This window comes from Accipiter gentilis, chromosome 14 (assembly GCF_929443795.1).
Source record: "Accipiter gentilis chromosome 14, bAccGen1.1, whole genome shotgun sequence".
Lineage (NCBI taxonomy): Eukaryota > Metazoa > Chordata > Aves > Accipitriformes > Accipitridae > Astur > Astur gentilis.
Genome location: NC_064893.1, coordinates 4,637,986 through 4,656,875, shown reverse-complemented (window position 1 = coordinate 4,656,875; position 18,890 = coordinate 4,637,986). Strand labels below are relative to the sequence as shown.

At 41.2% G+C, this 18,890-nt stretch overlaps 1 protein-coding gene across 2 annotated transcripts; it reads left to right on the top strand.

The window, feature by feature from the left end:
* The first annotated feature begins 2,820 nt into the window (after positions 1-2,820).
* On the top strand, positions 2,821-18,667 carry INHBA (inhibin subunit beta A). 2 transcript variants are annotated; one of them, XM_049816129.1, is made up of 3 exons: positions 2,821-2,858; positions 5,551-6,071; positions 17,165-18,667. In XM_049816129.1, the coding sequence occupies exons 2-3, from the start codon at positions 5,684-5,686 to the stop codon at positions 18,046-18,048; spliced, it is 1,272 nt and encodes a 423-aa protein (XP_049672086.1). In that variant the 5' UTR covers positions 2,821-2,858; positions 5,551-5,683; the 3' UTR covers positions 18,049-18,667. The 2 variants fall into 2 exon arrangements, with proteins under 2 accessions (XP_049672086.1, XP_049672085.1); XM_049816128.1 differs by lacking the exon at positions 2,821-2,858 and having other exon boundaries at positions 5,396-6,071.
* Positions 18,668-18,890: the final 223 nt, after the last annotated feature.

Genomic DNA, 18,890 nt, shown 5'->3' with positions numbered 1-18,890 from the left:
TAGGTGAATAATGAAGTGGCATTGGGCCATTTTTTTTAATGATTTGTATGATAAAATCCACAATTAGGAAAAAAAGAAACAGGTTGCTGGAATACTAACCTTTCGCTCTCAGTCCCATTCCTTTAATTATTTCTGATCCTGCAGGGAACTAAAATATGCCTGTGAGCCAGCAAGATAGGCTCAGCATCACTCCGATATTTTATGTGGTCTCAGTCAGTGGTATCAGAATTTAAGTTAGAAATCCCAACTTCACTAAATGAAAAATGATTATCTGGGTTTTGAAGCTGCCAGAAAAAAGAAAGAAAGAAAGAAAGAGAAAGAAAGAAAGAGAAAGAAAGAAAGAGAAAGAAAGAAAGAGAAAGAAAGAAAGAGAAAGAAAGAAAGAAAGAAAGAAAGAAAGAAAGAAAGAAAGAAAGAAAGAAAGAAAGAAAGAAAGAAAGAAAGAAAGAAGGAAAAAAACACCCAGCTACAGTCTTTCCCAAGAGCAATTGCCCTTGCTGGCAGGAAGGGGTAAAAATAGAGGCAGCTCATTAATATGGCTTGGCAGTGCTTAATGGCAGCTGGTCTGAAGAGTTAGATCAGTGGGTCTTTCCAGCAGTACTCCCGGACCACTGCCAGCAGGTGTTGCTGTGTTCAACAAAATGAAAAGACGTGGAGGGGTGGGGAGAAAAATATTTATAAAGAGAGAAATAGGTGTGAAAAAAAATTAGTCACTGAGTAAAGCTTTCATTAGGCCTTTGGTAAAGCTATACACGGGCTCCCTGAGGCAATAAGGAGCATGCTCTGAAATGAATAATGCTTTTCACTTCTCCTAATCTCCTTTCAGAAGTTATCCTGCGCTATAAATCACGTACGTGTTTGCTGTGCTTCGCTCGGTAGCCGTCTCTTTTTGTCACAGACCACACACTTTCGCACTGGGAATTCTCTGACCCGCCGCCGTTGTGGGAGAAGCTACACACCGGCGGGGTGCTGCATCAGTAGGGCCGTGGTGGTCAGAGGCCGCCGCACCGGCTGCTGCGAATGGAGCGCCGCGCTGCTCCGCGTGCGCGGGGAAGACAACTCTGGTACTTTCAGGGCCATTTTTCCACTCTCTGTAAAACCAAGGCAATACAAGACCTCTTGCTGGGCATATGCCTGCCGCCAGATTACAACAGTCGCTGCACTACCAGTATGTAACTAATTTCAAAGAGTCTTAGGATGCCAGTTAAACCCCAATCCAGGCTGCTCCTGAGAAAAACAGAATTCCATGCTGGAAAAGCCCTTTGCCAAAACTCAGTTTCAGGATCCCCGTTAAAAATATGGTCCTGCAAATAACTAGGTATGTGCATGCTCAATATTTGTTTCTTCAAGCATGTCTCTCACCATCCCTGAAGGGGGGGGGGGGGGGGGGGGGGCGGAGGGGGAAGGAAAAAAAAAAAAAAAGCTGTTCTTTGTAACAGCTGGAACCCCCAATGTCAGATTGCAGGAAAGCTACTGAAACCTGTTTCAAGAGGCTTCAATCCACAGCATGTTACAGCCTGAAAACTTATTATATGCATATTAAACCTGGGAAACAAAACAACCTATCTGGTCATATGTTTCCCATTAACTCCTGATTTTTTGCTCATTCTACCAAAGCTGTTGTGTGAATACAGCGCACACACCAGTTGGAATCAATGCTGCTAGAAGGACTCCCTGGTATCACTGTAAATTGAAAATTTTAAATCTTTCTTCCCTGATCCAGATCAGCCATATTCCAAGACAGATTAAATTTACATTACCAACAGGACATAAAAATACAATTATAAGTACGATTCAGGCCAAAAAAAAAAATCTGAAGGATGGGGATTTTCTGGTAATCAGTGGGTGTTTTGAATGAGTAAAGACTGCATGATCATGCCATTTGTCATAAACGGTACCACATAAAGCCAGCTATTATGTGTGTTTAAGAAAGGAGATGGATTTGGGATTTACTTTTGACCTTATATATATTACTTATTTACTGCCTAACTGGCATACAGTTATTTCTGATTTTCATTAATGTAAACTGAAATTAAAATGGCATTTTATTTTATTCCACATGTGTTAATATGACACTTGCGAAAAATGTGACCTGTCATTCACTGTAACTTATTTTTAGATGTCTAAAGAGTTTTTAATAGTGTGATGCAATCTGCACGTCAAGAAGCCAGGAGACTTGGACAAGAGCAATATGATTCATTTTTTAAGAGCTTTAAAGGGATCCCTAAATTAACAGAAGGACATATTTATACAAAGACTGAATTAAAAAAATCCATCCACAGCAAAAGGATTCTTAATCAAATGCATTTTCCTGAATTTGAAAAGAATCCAAATTTGCAAATAGATTATCTGGTATATCCTTAAGTATGAAAGAAGAAGAAAACAATTTGCAAACTAGTAATTAAGTATCTGGCAAATACTGTATTTGAACTAAATCAGTGATATCTACATCTAATAATATCTATATCTAGCTATGCAATAAAACAAGTTGGAGTGTGTCTTCCTGACTCATAATGTTTGCTTTCAGTCTGATTTTAAGTTCTATTCTTTAAATGGATACAGAGATCACCACTACAAGTTGAATCCACGATATTTTGTCATGCTAGACAATTAGGAGTTTCCATTAGATAATTACCAGAAGTATGTCTCATACAGGAAAAACAGTCAATTGCTGATGTAACAGGATTAACCAATCCAGCACAGTGATCCGGCCCACTTACTTTTGACAGACATTATATGTGAGTGTACACATGAGAAGTACAGTATAAAGCTTCGCATTATAAATACCACAAAGAGGAACTTCACCAGTTCTTAATGCACAATACAGCAGTCTCCTTCTGAGAGTCAGGACTAGAGAGGTAAAACTTTAAATCAGCTTTTTTCTTTTAAAATTGAAACTTTTCATTCCTGTGCATGCTGTTGCATACTGTTAGGGCTATATTGAATGAATGCATATACAGAGCTTTGCAGCTCAGGTAATTTTATAGAAAGAGGCTAAACCACCATTTATTTCTATATTTACTCACACGCTATGTATTTTTGTACATATATGTATGCATGTATGTAAGTAGAAATGAACTATGTGTCAGCGGTATGAGCAGACTTGCTTTTAGAAAACAGTGCTTTTTAGAAAGTTATGCTTTAATGTTAAATCTGTCATCATCATGGCATGCAAGTAAAATATGCTATACCTATATGTAATGGAGATCGTTTGTGATAAGTGTACCTGTTATATATGGCAAGCAACGTATACCCCACAGCAAGAACCCAAATATAGTTATCTGTATTTTATATTGATTTATGCCTATCCCTTACTTTTCATTAGACACTGTTGGGATAGGTGCTATATTAGAACTATAAATAACCCCTTTAATTATGTCATCTGTTAGTACATCTAATCATGAATGCGTATTTTCATCTGAAATTATTTTTTCGTCCAATTAAACTTTTAGTTCTATTTCAAGCTCACTTTCAGACTTCGTGTAATTACAACAGACTTTGGGCTGTTCACAAGATCCAAGAAATTTAGATGTATTATAGCGAGGTTTGTGTTACAAAGATGTGTTTATAAGAATGGCTGCAGGGTTTATAATGCTGACAGACCCATAAGTGTAACAGTATATAACAGTATAGCAACTGAGGTCAGTAAAACACAGATGAGGGTGTACTGTGGATGCTTTATAACAGTGAAAGACTTATAAAAGAGCTTAATTGAAAAGGACTTGCAATATATAACATTTGTAAAACTTTAGTTGATTGTTCAATTACTTCTGTATGTTTCACTTACCCTAACTATAATTCCTTGCCTGTCTCTCAGCCCATGTGCCTTTAGTCATCTCATGGAAATTGAGACCTCACAATGCTTATATTTATAAATTACTCCTTTCCACTAAAATACAATGGTTGACAGTAATATAGTGAAAGTGCAATATTTTCTGGGTAGGAGGCAAACACACCTGAGAAGACAGAGGTGTGTGAGAGAGAGAATGAAAGGAAGGAAAAGAAAGAGGGTAAATAGTAAAAAAAGCAGGAGCTGTTCTAAGAAAATCTGTACAAGTTAAATTCTGGAGGGGAGGAACCTCAAAAGTTAGTCTATCAGCTGTAGTTTTCTCATGTTCCATTACCAAGTTCAAATGTGAAGGAGTTTGCTAACTTCACCCTTGCTAGGTGAGGAACAGAACGGAGAGGCTACAGAACGTAAAGGCAACATGAAGCCATGGCAATGACACAGGGAATGCCTCTTCACTGCAGAGCAAAACCCTCACAGGCATAAACTGACGAGGGTCTACCAACGCTGGTTGAAACTCCAGCTCCTAGCAGTGTTTTAGATTGCTTTTCATTCCTGATGTCTTATTTTAATATTGTGATTGCTCTGTGTGGTTTAAATGAATGAAACAAAAAGTGCCTTCTAATAACAATGGGCCAAATGTAGATCTTACTCAGCCTTCACTCAGACAGAATTATTATTGGCATCGATGAGGGATTTGCCTGAGTCAGGAGCGAGTATGATTTGGCCAGATGACATGTAACACTTTTCACCTTCAAAGCATTTTTCAGACATTACTTGATTAACCCAAACCTAAATATATCTGCCTGAGAACTTCTAGGCACAGACTAGCATAGAAGTAGGGGTATTTCTGGCGTGAGGACACTACCTTAGCATGTCACAGATATGTGCCGTACCAGTTCCTGCTTAGGCTTTCAGCGCCTGGCTGCATATTGCAGCTGGAGAGTGTATCATGTATTATATAGCCCTTCAAACAACAGTGTTATTTTGCTCCTGTCAGATCTCTTGCCAGTGTTGATAACCTCTAGCATTTAGAATTGAGCAGAAAAGATCTTTTTTCTTCTACTCCAGGCAGAATAATGTTCTGCCCAAAATATTCGGAGCCCCTGCCCTCATCCCCATCTCATTCATAAGCTATTTAACATCTCCTGCTATCCCTAACAATACCAGGCAGGACCAAGAGCAAGGTGCTCATTAATAAAAGGTTTCACTCTTTTCATTCATTCATGTTTCCTCTGTTTAGTTAAGTCAGTGATACTGTTGAAGGGATAAAACAAACAAAACAAAACAAAAAAGAAAGAAAGGAAAAAAAAAAAGGGGGGGGGGGGGGGGGGAGGAGGAATGACAGCCGGGGGGAGCCAGGATGGTCAAACAGAGATTAAAAAAAAAAGGAAAAAAGAGTAAATTTACAGAAATGAAAAGAGATTTTAGAAAGGGGGGAGGGCAGAAACCACGAGTAGTGATATTTGGAGAGGTGTGTGTTAGGGGAGCAATGAGCATAAGGAAGCCAGCCTGCCTGTTCCTCCCCCTTCCTAATCATAGCCTTTACTCACAGACAAAACTCCCTCCCTCTCTCATTCACTCACTCACTTTAGGCCAATCCGTCCTCTCTCTCTCTCTCTCTCTCTCTGTGTCTCTCTCCTACTCTGAGACAGAGTCAGAACTCTTCTCCCTGACAGCCACAAACATCTACAGCACTTATTGCATTCAGAGAGGGAACCTGCAAACAAAACTTCACAGAAAACTTTTGGTTCTTGTTCCAGAGAATTTGCTGAAGAGAAGGAAAAACAAACAAACAAACAAACAAACCAAACCAGCCCCAAAAAAACTGTGCGTGAAGGGGGAGGAAAAGCAGGGCCTTTTAAAAAGGGAATCACAACAACTTTTGCTGCCAGGATGCCTTTGCTTTGGAAGAGAGGATTTTTGTTGGTGCTTTGCTGGATTATAGTGAGGAGTTCCCCAACCCCAGGATCCGAGGGGCACAGTTCAGTCACTGACTGTCCATCATGTGCCCTTGCCACGCTCTCAAAGGATGTGCCCAGCTCACAGCCTGAGATGGTGGAAGCAGTAAAGAAGCACATACTGAACATGTTGCACTTGAGGGACAGACCTAATATCACCCAGCCGGTGCCCAAGGCAGCACTTTTAAATGCCATCAAAAAACTCCATGTGGGAAAGGTGGGAGAGGATGGTTATGTGGAAATAGAGGATGATGTTGGAAGAAGAGCCGAAATGAATGAAGTCGTGGAGCAAACCTCAGAAATCATCACATTTGCAGAATCAGGTGAGTGCTTGAAAAACAAAACTGTAAAATATCCTTTGTGCCAGAACTGCAATTAACTTCTTTTCTTCTCCTCAGCAATAATGTTTTCTGCAAGGCTGTAGGATGAGACTTGGGGTGAAGGGAGAAGGAGGAATAGGATGGGGGGAACAGGACTCTGAAGAAATTTGATTTTTCTGACTTAAGTCTTGGCTACAGATTACACTTGCTGAGCACAGACAGCCACACAGGGAGGAAGCTCTCTAACCAATCTTGAGCAGAAAGTCAGGCTGCAGCGGGATCCTCCAAACTGTGCCTGTGAAGCCAGAGTACTTGCAGTAAAGTACTGGATTGCAGAGCTGATGGTGAAAGAAAAAGGGCTGAAGCCTTTTCGGGAGTTTATCAAGACAGAAAGTGAGCTGCAAACTACTTGAGAAACAATCCTTTCATGTAAAAATTATAGTGGAAGTTATAAAATCGGATGAAGAAGCTTTAACTTTTAGAAGTGAAAGGGCTTTTTTGTGGTTTGTTTTTTTTTGTTTTGTTTTGTTTTGTTTTTTTTTTAATTTAACACAGCATCTTCAGCAATAAAGAGTTGCAGGGACTGTCAGATGACTTCAATAGAACTAGACAAGTTGCTGTAGCTGATCCAATTCGTAATGCAGACTTTTGCATACTGGAAAAAAAGATTCTGTTCCTAAAATGCTCCTGCCAAAAAAAATGCAACCTTGGTAGAGTGTATTTTGAACTCTTTCACAGTTCTGTTTTCCCTAACTCTTATACAGTAAGAGCTCAGAATATAGATATTTATTAAGTAATGGCTTAAGATTCACATCAACTGCCTATAGGAAACAGCTCCAAAGTTGTACTTTACTGTATTGTTCCTACATGAATGGGACCAGAACCTGTTTTAATTCAATGTATATGTATGTGCATATGTATCTGTTAATATATGTATGTTTATACATGCATCAATAGCAGTATCTTGCAATAATTCTATCATCTAACTAACAGCAACTTTTTATGATGCCGTCTAGCCAAAGCATTTTTCCTGTTGCCAAGACGGTTTTAAAAGAATGTCATTGTTTTGTTTGGTACAGCATATGGTAGGCAAAGTATGCAAAGGAACTCCAAGCATTTTAGTTTAAAGTTTGCTGCAGCAGTATAAACAATTAAGACAACACTCAGAGTTTCCAGTCCTGAAAACCTGTTGACTCAGATGTTCTGTTTGCAGGGAAGCCATGCACAAGAAGCGTGCATGCTTTTAAGAGCAGACATTCCTGCTGGCTGTCCGATTTCCAACTGTACAAGGAGCCCTTGCCTTTGGAGTCCTTGTCAATATACACATTATCAGTTCTTTTGTATGAAAGCTCAGGCTTTTCAGTTTTCCCATCCCCTCCACTTCAGAAAGCAGGCAGAAGGTGTCAATGCCAGTGATCATTAGAAGCAGGGGCGGCTCAACGTTATTGAGAAATTAGTTTTTAAGAGCAAGGAAATCTCTACGCTGTCTACGAGTCGGATTCCCCACCTGGTTCTCAGCAGCTCGCTCTGAGCACAGTGAAACACATGTGGCATGAGCAGTGGTTTCTCTTCACTGTGTGAGTCCCAATCATTTGTAAACACATTATTGTCTCTCCTGAGCTCTGACACAAAGGAATTTGGAATTTGATATATGCCTCCTCAGTACGACACCCTCCAACGGCGGCTCCTGAAGCCATTGGCTCTTGGGGTCACGTGAGCAGCCAAAATCATGCCATTGCCCACACGCTGGCCAATAGTCCAGCCACCGATCGCCCCCGCCGCAAGCTACCCAACACTAACGCGTCGCTTAGTTTGATTTACGTAGCGTTGTCCTACCACTGCTAGCCACATTAATTTAAGAAGACTTATGCTATGTGCAGCTGAAGGACAGGGGCATCCGCTGTGTTCCCACGCCTTTTGTCCCCTGCTGCTCTTCTCCACCTTCACGCTCAGCACTGAGGCAGGAGGGCTGCTCCGGCCCTCTTTCCCATACCTGCTAGGCTTTGATCTGGGAGGAGGGAGGAGCAATCAGCAACCTAGAAACTGAGCTCTAGGGTTTGGGCTTATAATGGAAATAACTCCACTCTGTGGAGTAACTTCGGACTGCTAGATCTTATTTTTCATCTATGGCCATTCATATTTGGTGTCTTGCTGACATCAGAGGGTCTATCACACTTTACAGGTGCGAATGCTGCAACAACTTAAGTAAACTCTACCTGCGGTCTTTCCCACTCCCGCACCAGCAGCATGGTGTGTCAAATATTAAAGCAGTATTGTTTTTCCTGTTGAGGAGAGTGAGGCAAAAAGAAGGCAAGTGACATGTCATATAGGAAGTATGAGTTAAACAGACAGGAATAGAATACAGCCACATGGACAGTCCCTACTTTCCACTCTGTGGGAACTGGGAAGAGTTTGGATAAGTTTAAAACACCAGGCAAGAGAATAAACATGTTTCTCTCACAGTCAGGTTAACATTCTTCCTGCTTTGAATGTGAAACTCACTCTGTTTCGAAAGAGGGCAATAGGAAATCAATGAAAATTAATGGAAACATCTCACGTTGTATCAAATAAAGGTCTATGGAAAGAGAAATAAGACTTTAGGCTGTTTTTTCCTTTGGGTATGACTTGACATAAAACAGCCATTCCCCCTACCTTTCAGAAGCCACATTTACTACTTGCCTTCATAAAAAAGTAGTATTTCCATCTTTCATCAGCTGTATCCTCAGACATACAATGAAATGGAGTGAATGAACAAATAGTGCCCTGTGCACGTGGCTCTGGCTTGAGACTGCTATTTTCTAAAATAGACCAAAATTCAAACGAGCACAGGCTTCAGACAATTAAAGGGAAAACTAAATGCAGTGAACTTGTCTGAAGCACAGGTGTAGTTATGTCCAGGAAATCAGCAAAATAGTTGGCAGGTAGTTTTCACAGCTAACAAATCCAGGCAGATCTTTGCAAAACTAATGACTGCAAGTATTGGGCAAAAGTTTACAAATGCACCCTACTGTCCTTTGGCACTCTTACAAGTAAAACATGAAAATGATTTTCTACTTGCATATCAAACTAAGATTACTGACCTCGATTAGTTGCGCTACAAGAGTAGCTGTGCCAGAGCTCTGTGGGTTACTTCAAGGTCTTAAAAATAGACTTTTGAGGAGAGGGGTCATATAATTTTGTGACACGCAAATCCAACAGGTTCTATAACTGAGATACCCAATGCTCATAAAATACGGTTGGCTACTAACTCTTTCATTATTTTAGGTAGATAGCTTATTAGGCAGACTTGGGATTTTGCCAAGTGAACTTGATCCTGGCGACTAAACTACCAATGAAATGGGTTGCTAACCTCAGCCCTTGAGAAAGGCGATAGGAATTACGGGATGGAAATACTGAAATCCAAAGGCGTATCGTTAGGAGAACTGTCAGGAAAAAAAAAAAAGAGAAGTCTGACAGCTACTTAGACCACTTCTATCTTTTTGTATCGCTTCATACGGAATTCAAGGTGAACTGACTTGGTCATGTGATGTCCACTTCCATGTGCAGATACACGTCTGTACACTCTCACGCCTTTTCCTAGGAAGGTACCTACTCCTCTACAGCCAGGCTGGCAGTTCAGGAGGAAAAAAAGGATGGGTCGCTTATGCCTCTTTAAATCATTTCGTCAATTTTCTTTCGAAAACAAATGCATTTAATGGTACAGGTATCCGTGCTGAATAAAGAATGGCCACGAGAGGGCACACTCCAAAGGCTTTTTGCTCCACACAAGGCAACCTTCCTGCAAGCTCCTATTTTACATAATTGGATCCTGAAACCCAGAGATCTTTACGCTTATCTGTACCTTCTCTGAGTGGAGCTCTTGTTTCTCTCTTCTAGTTTATTTAAAAGGCAGAGATTCACCGGTGTGGAAGACTGCAAGTAAAATACTGCAGGAAGGAAACAGGAAAAGGCAAAGGGGAAAAAGATAAACTGATGGATGCTAGAAGTTCTGGAAATCTAGAGAGATCAGAAATTATCATTATTATTTTTTACAAAATACTGAGAAATGTGACCATGAATCATCATCTGAGCTGATTTTCTCACATCTTTTTTCTAATGCAATCTCCTTGGCTTTTAGAAAACAACCCTATTTCCCTTTTTTTTTTTTTTTTTTTTTTTTTTTTTTTTACTTTGGCATGCTATATCAAAGATTTCAAGTTTAGCAAATGAAAGCAAGTTAATTCCAGAAGAAGAAAGCCATTCTGTATTGATCTGTTTCATTGTAACAACATGTGAGAATTCAGGGAGGTTGGTTGGTTTGAGAACAATTTGAGAAAGCACAAACAAATCTGAGATGGTGGGAACCAGATTAGAAAAAGATACCTGAGAGAGACGGGGACAGAAAGTACTGTATGTGTCCATCTCTGTGTGTAGTCATGCACACGGTTTTGTACACAAATGCAGATGGGCATATCTGAGTATGCATTTGCCAGTCTGTGTGTGTAAGCGCATGTATGTCCATATGTACGGGTATGCCAAGGCAGACATGCTTATATACCTGTGTAGCTGTACCTGCACCGTTGTAATAAGAATAGATTCCTGCAGATACGTATGTGCATTCATGTGCTCTCCTGTGTGCAGGATGTATCTACACTGCGTATGCATAAATGATTCCTGCCGAGGAGTTCTTATATCTAGATATGTCTATATGGGTATGAAAAGGTAATCTCATTTAATGCAACAGAGCTTTGAAAGATTGATTTAGGATTGAAGCTTAGTCTACCGGAAGCAATTGGAAGTTCTGTTATTCATTTCAGTGGGCTTGGGATTTGCACCTTAATGCACAGAAATTAAATATTTTAATGAAAACAGACTGGCAGCTTCTGATCACTTAATTTTAGAATTTACAACAAATTATTACAAGTATGTAAAAAAAAAATTACCCTCTCTTTTATAAAAGACAAAGACTTGGTATTGTTTTTACCTTGAACTATGTTATTGGTGCAAGTGACCCTAAACTTTGCTTGAGCTATTTTAGACGTAAATGCAAAAATCAAGTAACAAAAAACTTCAAGCAAATAAACACCTTTTTTGTTTCTAAATATTTAAAGCCATGTGGGGGAAGGGCTTTCAATTTGGAAAGAACTCTAGGCTCTGGATGTAAAGCGCTTCCCTCCTAACAAAATAGCAGAGGAGAGTCAAGGTTCACCACAAGTGAATTATGTCACATTCTGAATGACCTTGTCAATGCCTCTTCGGGTTAACTTTTCAAGAAAAGGTATTTAAATAAGGTTGCTGCTGCTTTTTCCCCCACAAATGCTTGGGAAGTAGTTCTTTTTCCTGGTTTTCTTTTTTGGTTTATTTTTTCTTACAACAAAAATATCCTTTTGCTGGCAGTAAAGAGTATGTGAACGTAAAGATAAGGTGTTTGTTATTTCTGCCATAATTGCTCCTCCCTTTCTAAGAGGCAGCAGTCGGGCAGTCAGGGAGCAGGAACAAAAGTACGCAACCTGGATGACCAGTCACATATGAGGGGTGATGAGTAGTTGGAATAAATTGTTTGCCAGTGATCCATAGGCTGAAATGCATTCACAAAAATGGCACTGTCTAATGATGGTAATAACACATTTGTAATAATCAGTCTGCCTGGGAGATAATTGCCAGACGATAACAGTGCTAAATTCACTGAATAAATTCTACGCTGTGAACAATTCATCTAACTCTAGTGGTCACTCATTAGTAAACATTTTGAGCAATTATCTCTCAATAACCATGCTCTTCTCTTCGCTCTCTTTAGAGGAACCTTTCTAGTAACCTATTTTTTTCTGTCTCCTGGGGAACGGAAATGAGAAGTGAAGAGAAGGATGCTTTTGAATGTAATTACAGATTGGCACGCAGTACAAATTCCCCCAAATCTAAACATAGGCGGTAGTAAAGTTAGCAACTAAAAAAGGAAAAAAAAGCTTGCTTTGTATGGAAAAACAGTTCACTTACAGTATAACGTAAAAACGGTTCAAAATTAAGCAGCGGTGAAGCATGGAAATTTAAAGTAACAGCACCTTCTTACGCAGTGAGCATTTTTCAAAGGAAAATTCAAATACCGTGTTTTAAGAGAAATTAAGAATAAGTCACATTGTAATGTCAGAAAGGATAATCACTTTCATAATGAAAAAACCCAGCCTTAATCATTTAACAGCATATGGTTTAAAAAAAAAAAAAAAAAAAGTCATTTTAAGTATCGTAGCATTTTACTCAAAAAAAAAAGATCCTCTTAATTGCCTAGCTGAGACCCTACCTAGTATACGTGTATAGCTTGAACTAAGAGGGCTCGATCTTGGATCCCGCCGCAAATTGCCAACAAACGAGCTTCGACTGCATCGTTAAAGCCAGCGATACCGAAAGAAGGGTCCTTAGCCTCAGAGGAAAAGCGCGCTGGAGCCGCAGGCTCCTGCCACGAGCCCAGCACGAGCTGCCCCACGCAGGGCTGGCCCCGCCAGTCCCCCCGCGCCCGGGCCCACACAGGCTCCGCCAGTCCCTCCACAGCCTCCCGCACCCTGCCCGGTGCCCAGCGCCGCTTGAGAGGGGGTTCCGAGCACAGAGCCTCACGCTGAGCCCTGAACAGCCCTTCCAGGGGTGGGGAGGGGGGTACCTGTGCAGGCGCCCCTCCGCTTGCACGTTGTGGTTTCTCTCCTAAAAAGGTGTGCGAGCAGCACTGAAGAGAAAAACAGATACGAGCAAACTCTCGTGCTCTATATACTGATACTACACTTTCTTTCCATTCAGTAACTCCTTCCATTAAAACTTTTACCATATATGCACTGCTTCTTAGGGCTTGTATTTTTAACCATTTCTCACAGCATTTGCTGGTGTCACTCGCGCTGCTGGCCTGCTCCCTCGGGGTCACGGCCCTCTTCCGGGAAGGGACTTTGCCCAGCAGTAAAGCAGAGAGGTGGCCTCTCCAAGGCTTTGGGAAGGGGAGATGAGGAAAAGCAATCAAAGGGGGCCCAAAGTAATCCCTCGTCTCCTTTTTCAGCTGCTTTCTGCTATGATAACAATCCAGGCTGTTGACATCGCCGTTTATATGAACATGGAAGTGATAAAGGCATTACCGCTGCTGGGGCTGTGGGTCTTTCCGCAGGAGTCAGGCAGGAGGAGCAGGATGATTAGAAATGGAGAAAGACCCTTGCAGATCAGCTGTGGCAGATGAAAAGGCAGGACAAGAGAATAAACAAAGTGTAATTATGGAAGTGGTACCATTTCCAGCTTTCAGGAAGGTCCCCTTTTTACTTTCACTTAGATGAACAGTATATATTTCCAAAACTTTGAACCTGGTCATTAACTCGGACCAAAAAGGAAAGACCACTAAATCCCTAAGCAATATTTGGAGAAAATTAAATACAGCCTTTTTTTGGGGGTCTCAGAACCCTTGAAGAATTTATTTTATAGTAGTACTGAACCTTTTGGAAATAAAGATCCTGTTATAAAATGAATGTGTAACCATAGTAAGTCAGATCCAGAGATCTCAATTCAGTTTTAGCACAGGCCAAGCTCTGATTTCAGAAACTGCTTGTCTGAGCATAGTGGTCTTGTAAAGACTGCAGGATTCATAGCATTTGTGCTGTGTGATCGTAACAAACTAGTTGTGAATGTGGAGAGAATTCAGAAAAGCTTCGTTTTTTCCTAACGTGAAAGCATGCTTTTTCTGCCCAACTTTCCACCATTCCCAGTCTCCTCCTAAAAAGATCTGTGAAAGGGAAAGAGTTTTTAATTGCTATAAAACCTTTTATTAGCTATGCAGGTTTGAGGACTTAGGATTTTGTTTCATCCAGAAATATTAGGCTCATAAAAGCTTCCTGCATCTTTTTTTCTTTCGGATCTGAATTGACCATTCGTGTGTGAAAATGTAGCTAGCCACATCCGGAGAGGCTGTTACTGTAGGTGACAACCTACAGGGAGGCTGTTATCCCTGTATAAGGACATGTCTTATACTACCTTGCTCAAGCTCACTTCCTTCAGGTGAAGAAAAAGCAAGTACTTGGGTACTTTCAACATGCTATTCTACTGTTTTTAGTAATGAGGAAGAATTCAATTTTCACACATACAGGAGCATATGAAAAACTAGTTAAGAGAGTTCTTGAGGTCCTGTTTCTTTCATGTAGTACTATCTGTCAAAAAGACTGGTTGCATTGCTACACTTCTGGCCAGTGCATAAGGTAAAATGAATATTTATTGTTGGAGATGTCACTTCATAACTATTTTCAACTCTCACTAGCATGGAAATAACAGAATGTGAAATATCATGCATTAGCACTTAACAGCATTAGGTTATTCTGTAACACAGGCCTGTCTGGCTTTTCGGATCAGATGGGGCCATACAGCTTCTTCCCCTGTTGAAGCAGGTCTGTACACCCCAGCTGCTTTCTTCAGAGTACGTGACAGGGCCAGTTTTCCATGTTCACGTCCAGCACAACTGATCTGCTTATGCACAGGATCTGTCCTAGCGCCAGAACTACTGTCTGTGCCCGGCTTGGTACCTCAGGAACACAGAATAAGTTTTGCACTTCCCAGCAATATGTGCCTATTCCCTGCACCATACTGTGAGCTCTGGGGAAAGAGAGCAGCTGGGAAGAGGCTGCTGGTGCCGGAACACTTTCTACAGCTTGGGCTAAACCATCTCCCCCCCTGCCAAGGTTTGCTTGGGTAGGGACAGCAAGCAGAAGTGGTTGGATGGAGAGTCTTGGAGGCAGCAACCCACTCCTGGCAGGTCACCTGCCTTCAGGTTCCCCTGAAGCACAGGTCCCTCTCAGAAAGGGTTTATTGGGACTGTGCCAAGGAAAGGGATAAGCTAAAGTTAGAAGCTTGCTTTAGAAGAGAGAGTAGGGGGGAATGAAGCCACAGGCTGGATGGATGGTCCTCGCAGGCCTTAGAAGTATCCATTCTTGTAGAGAATAACAGAGAGAATTCTCTCTTCATAACATCGCTATGTACAAGGCAACCAGCCTCTTAGACCAGACTTCCTTTGGATTTGAGGAATGTCATTGTACATCTCCTCATGCTCTGAAACCCAGGCAGGAGTGGGATTAATGCCTATCACTTGCCCTCTGCTCCAACACAGCTGGCAGCTTTGCCATAGTTTCATTTCCAGAATGGAAAAAAATTATGTTAGCTGGTAAGAACTGACTAATGAACTTTCAGTCATTATTGAATGAATGCTATGTAAAAAAGAATAGAAAAACAGTAACTCCACCGTGCCTCACAGTACTGGTCAGCTTGCTCTTGTCTTTTCTATAAGCCACTTCCTTTTTTATGGCACAGTCCCACCAGTTCTTGTAGCTCCCTGAGAAATTAACGTAACTTACTTTGGAGACTGGCATCAGTAAAGTCTGTGAGAAGCAGTTAACACAAACCATGTGTTTCCCTATCTCAGTGACAGCTAAAGTCACGGCTTCACACTCTCACTTAGAGGGAAAACAAAAACAAAACACTGTGCCCTTTGGCCACTGTAATTCAGAAACGTTCGTCTCTTTGACCTGGGAATGCCACCAGGGAAAGCTGAATGTGTCAGTGCCAGGACTTCACAGAGAAGGAAAGCAACAGGTAGCTCAAAGGGCAGCACAGCCTGCCTGCAGACTTCAGAAGCCAGGAACCCTTGAATTTGCAAGTGAATACAGGACAGATGTCTCTTGTGATTTTGCCCCGCTTCTGCCTCACCTTAGAACAGGGGAGCAGGGAGATGGTGAGGGAGCCTGTACTGGTGGAGCTCAGTGGCAACGGGAAGCAAGGAGAAGATCCTTGCTGCCATGAGAGCAATTTTTCCTGTACGCGTCCAACCACTTCAGTTTTGATCACCACTCTCCCTTTTTATGGTGCAAAATTCTGGTTCCCTGACAAGCAGAACCGCTGCACAGAGAATTGGGTCAACAACTATGGGTAGGTCAAGAATAATATCAATGCCAAATTGATAATTATGAATACTGTTTCTGTCTCACTAAGGTGAGACATCTGTGCATTTCAAATCTGTAACCCCAGTCCATCCGGGCCTCCATACTGAGAAAGAATAAAAGATGCCAACATGGCTTTTTCTTTTGTCAAGAAAATAGAAAAGTACCTCTCTTAAAAAAATAATACCACCACCCCCCCAGCAAATTCATTCTCTCTTAACTTTTTCATGCTCTAGTGATCAAATCATTAAACAGCCTTCATTATTCATTCCAACTTCTGCCAGGGATATGAGCTCTGTATCAGAGAAACACCCCCTCACCATCATAATCATCATCATGACATCTCAGCAAGTTGATACAATTATGCCAGAGAACCATCCCCATAATTATACAGTTCTTTAGTTCATTTCTCAGTGTATTCACCATTACTATAATCACAGCAAGTACAGTGTGTTAAATTAAGAACAGGATCTACAGCTAACATCTCACAGGATGAAGAGTCTGCCTGCTGCAAGTCTACAATTCTTTACAATATAACTCTGCAAACCTCTTAAAGCTGGGGCTCATATTTTAGTATTTCTTTGGTTTTGAAACAATTGACATTTACAACTCTTTTTAAGATGCATTTGAAGAATGGCATTTTACAGACGGAGAAAGGACAGACCTCATTCCCACATAATTTCCAAAGTATTGCCAAAGAACTGGCAGGGCTGAAACTCACTCCCTAACTTTAGCTATTAGGTGCAGATTTGTATGTGTATGGTACGTATAGTCATGGACTGTCATCACAAAAGCATTTTTGCCTTTCAGGTAACAGTCATCACAAAGACAGCTTAGGCAAATGAACTCTTAGCAGCGACTGATGGTTATTTGCCGTGAGATGCTTTACATAAATGACTATATAACTACTTTAACAGAATGCTTTGGTTAAAATACAATACCGGAAAACAACAGGCAAAGGAATACTTTCCTAAAGAGAGAATTTTCACAAAAGACAAACTGAGGAGGGGATGAGGTGAAGGAAGGTTAGAACAGAAGAATCATAAAAATTTAAAGGTCCAAGTAGGAAACCTAGGGAACTTCATGCCTGTGGCAACAGTAACAGAATTCTCTTTAACAGAATGCAAGCAGACATACTAACAAGTTCTTCCTGTCTATTTCCATTTACCAAATCAGGCACAGCCAAGAAAATGTTGCACTTTGAGATTTCCAAGGAAGGCAGTGAATTATCGGTGGTGGAACACGCTGAAGTGTGGCTCTTCCTGAAGGTCTCCAAGGCCAACCGGAGCAGGACAAAAGTCACCATCCGCCTGTTTCAACAGCAGCGGCAGCCAAAAGGCAACTCTGAAGGAGCAGAAGATACAGAGGACAGGGGACTGAAAGGTGAAAGGAGTGAGACTTTGATTTCGGAAAAGGCAGTGGACACCCGTAAGAGCACTTGGCACATCTTTCCTGTCTCCAGCAGTGTCCAGAGACTCCTGGACCAAGGCAAGAGCTCTTTGGATGTGCGGATTGCCTGTGACCTGTGCCAAGAGACTGGAGCCAGCCTGGTGCTACTGGGCAAGAAGAAGAAAAAGGAAGATGACGGGGAAGGGAAAGACAAGGAAGCTGGAGAATTCACAGAAGAGGAGAAGGAGCAATCACATCGGCCCTTCCTGATGATGCTTGCCCGGCACTCAGAGGACCGCCAGCACAGGCGGCGGAGACGAGGCCTGGAGTGTGATGGCAAAGTCAACATCTGCTGCAAGAAGCAGTTCTTTGTCAGCTTCAAGGACATAGGATGGAGTGACTGGATCATTGCACCTACAGGTTACCATGCCAACTACTGCGAAGGAGAGTGTCCCAGCCATATAGCAGGCACATCTGGTTCATCGTTATCTTTTCACTCCACTGTCATCAACCATTACCGCATGCGGGGCCACAGCCCATTTGCCAACCTCAAGTCATGTTGTGTGCCCACCAAGCTGCGGCCCATGTCCATGCTCTACTATGACGACGGCCAGAACATCATTAAGAAAGACATACAGAACATGATTGTGGAGGAGTGTGGCTGTTCATAGACGCATGTGTGTGCAAGACCCTTCTCATTGAGAAGAAAATGTATCAAAAGCCCAAGAAGAGGAAAGACCAGACATGGTATAGCCTTTTTTGAATGAAACAATCATCGGAAATAAAAGAAAACAAAAACAACAGAGAGAGAAAAGAGAAAGAAAAAAAAAAAAAAAAAGACTTATGGAGGATCAGGAAAGACTTCAGCTGTAAAAAGGAAGAAAGCTTCATGAACCCGGGCTTGAATGAGATACGTCTGAATGGCGGTATGGGTTGGGGACTTCCCCTTCCTCTCAGTATGCTCCTTATCTTATTACATAGTATACTAAACTTTAGTTATGACTAGGGGAGTTATGTTCCCTCCCTTAGTTACCCATCAGTTCAAGCAGTGGTAGCAGCTCATCTAATCTGCAGCAATTTGGACTAAGTCCAAAATGTCATCGAAATTCCTTGAAAAGCCATGTGTATGAACACTACATTCACTGGCACTTTCCCCCAAAATTTACCGAGGAACTGAGTAGGTGTGTAGTGTTTGTGTGTATATATATGGCTATGTATTTATATACATATCTCTATACATACAGACACTACATACATACATATACTTAACATTGGTAAAGGGAAAATATTGTGCAGGTGTATACACCTTCATCTTCTGCACTACATTTACAAAAAAAAAAAAAAAGAAAAAAGGAAAAAAGAAAAATGAAGAAAAAACAGAATTAAAAAAAGAACGTATGAAAGAATAAAAGTTACATTTTGTAAAGGTGCTTACAACGTTAGAACTATGCAACCTAGTTGGTTTGAAACTGTTTACCTGTGAGAGAAAGACAAAAAAAAAAAAAAAAAAGAA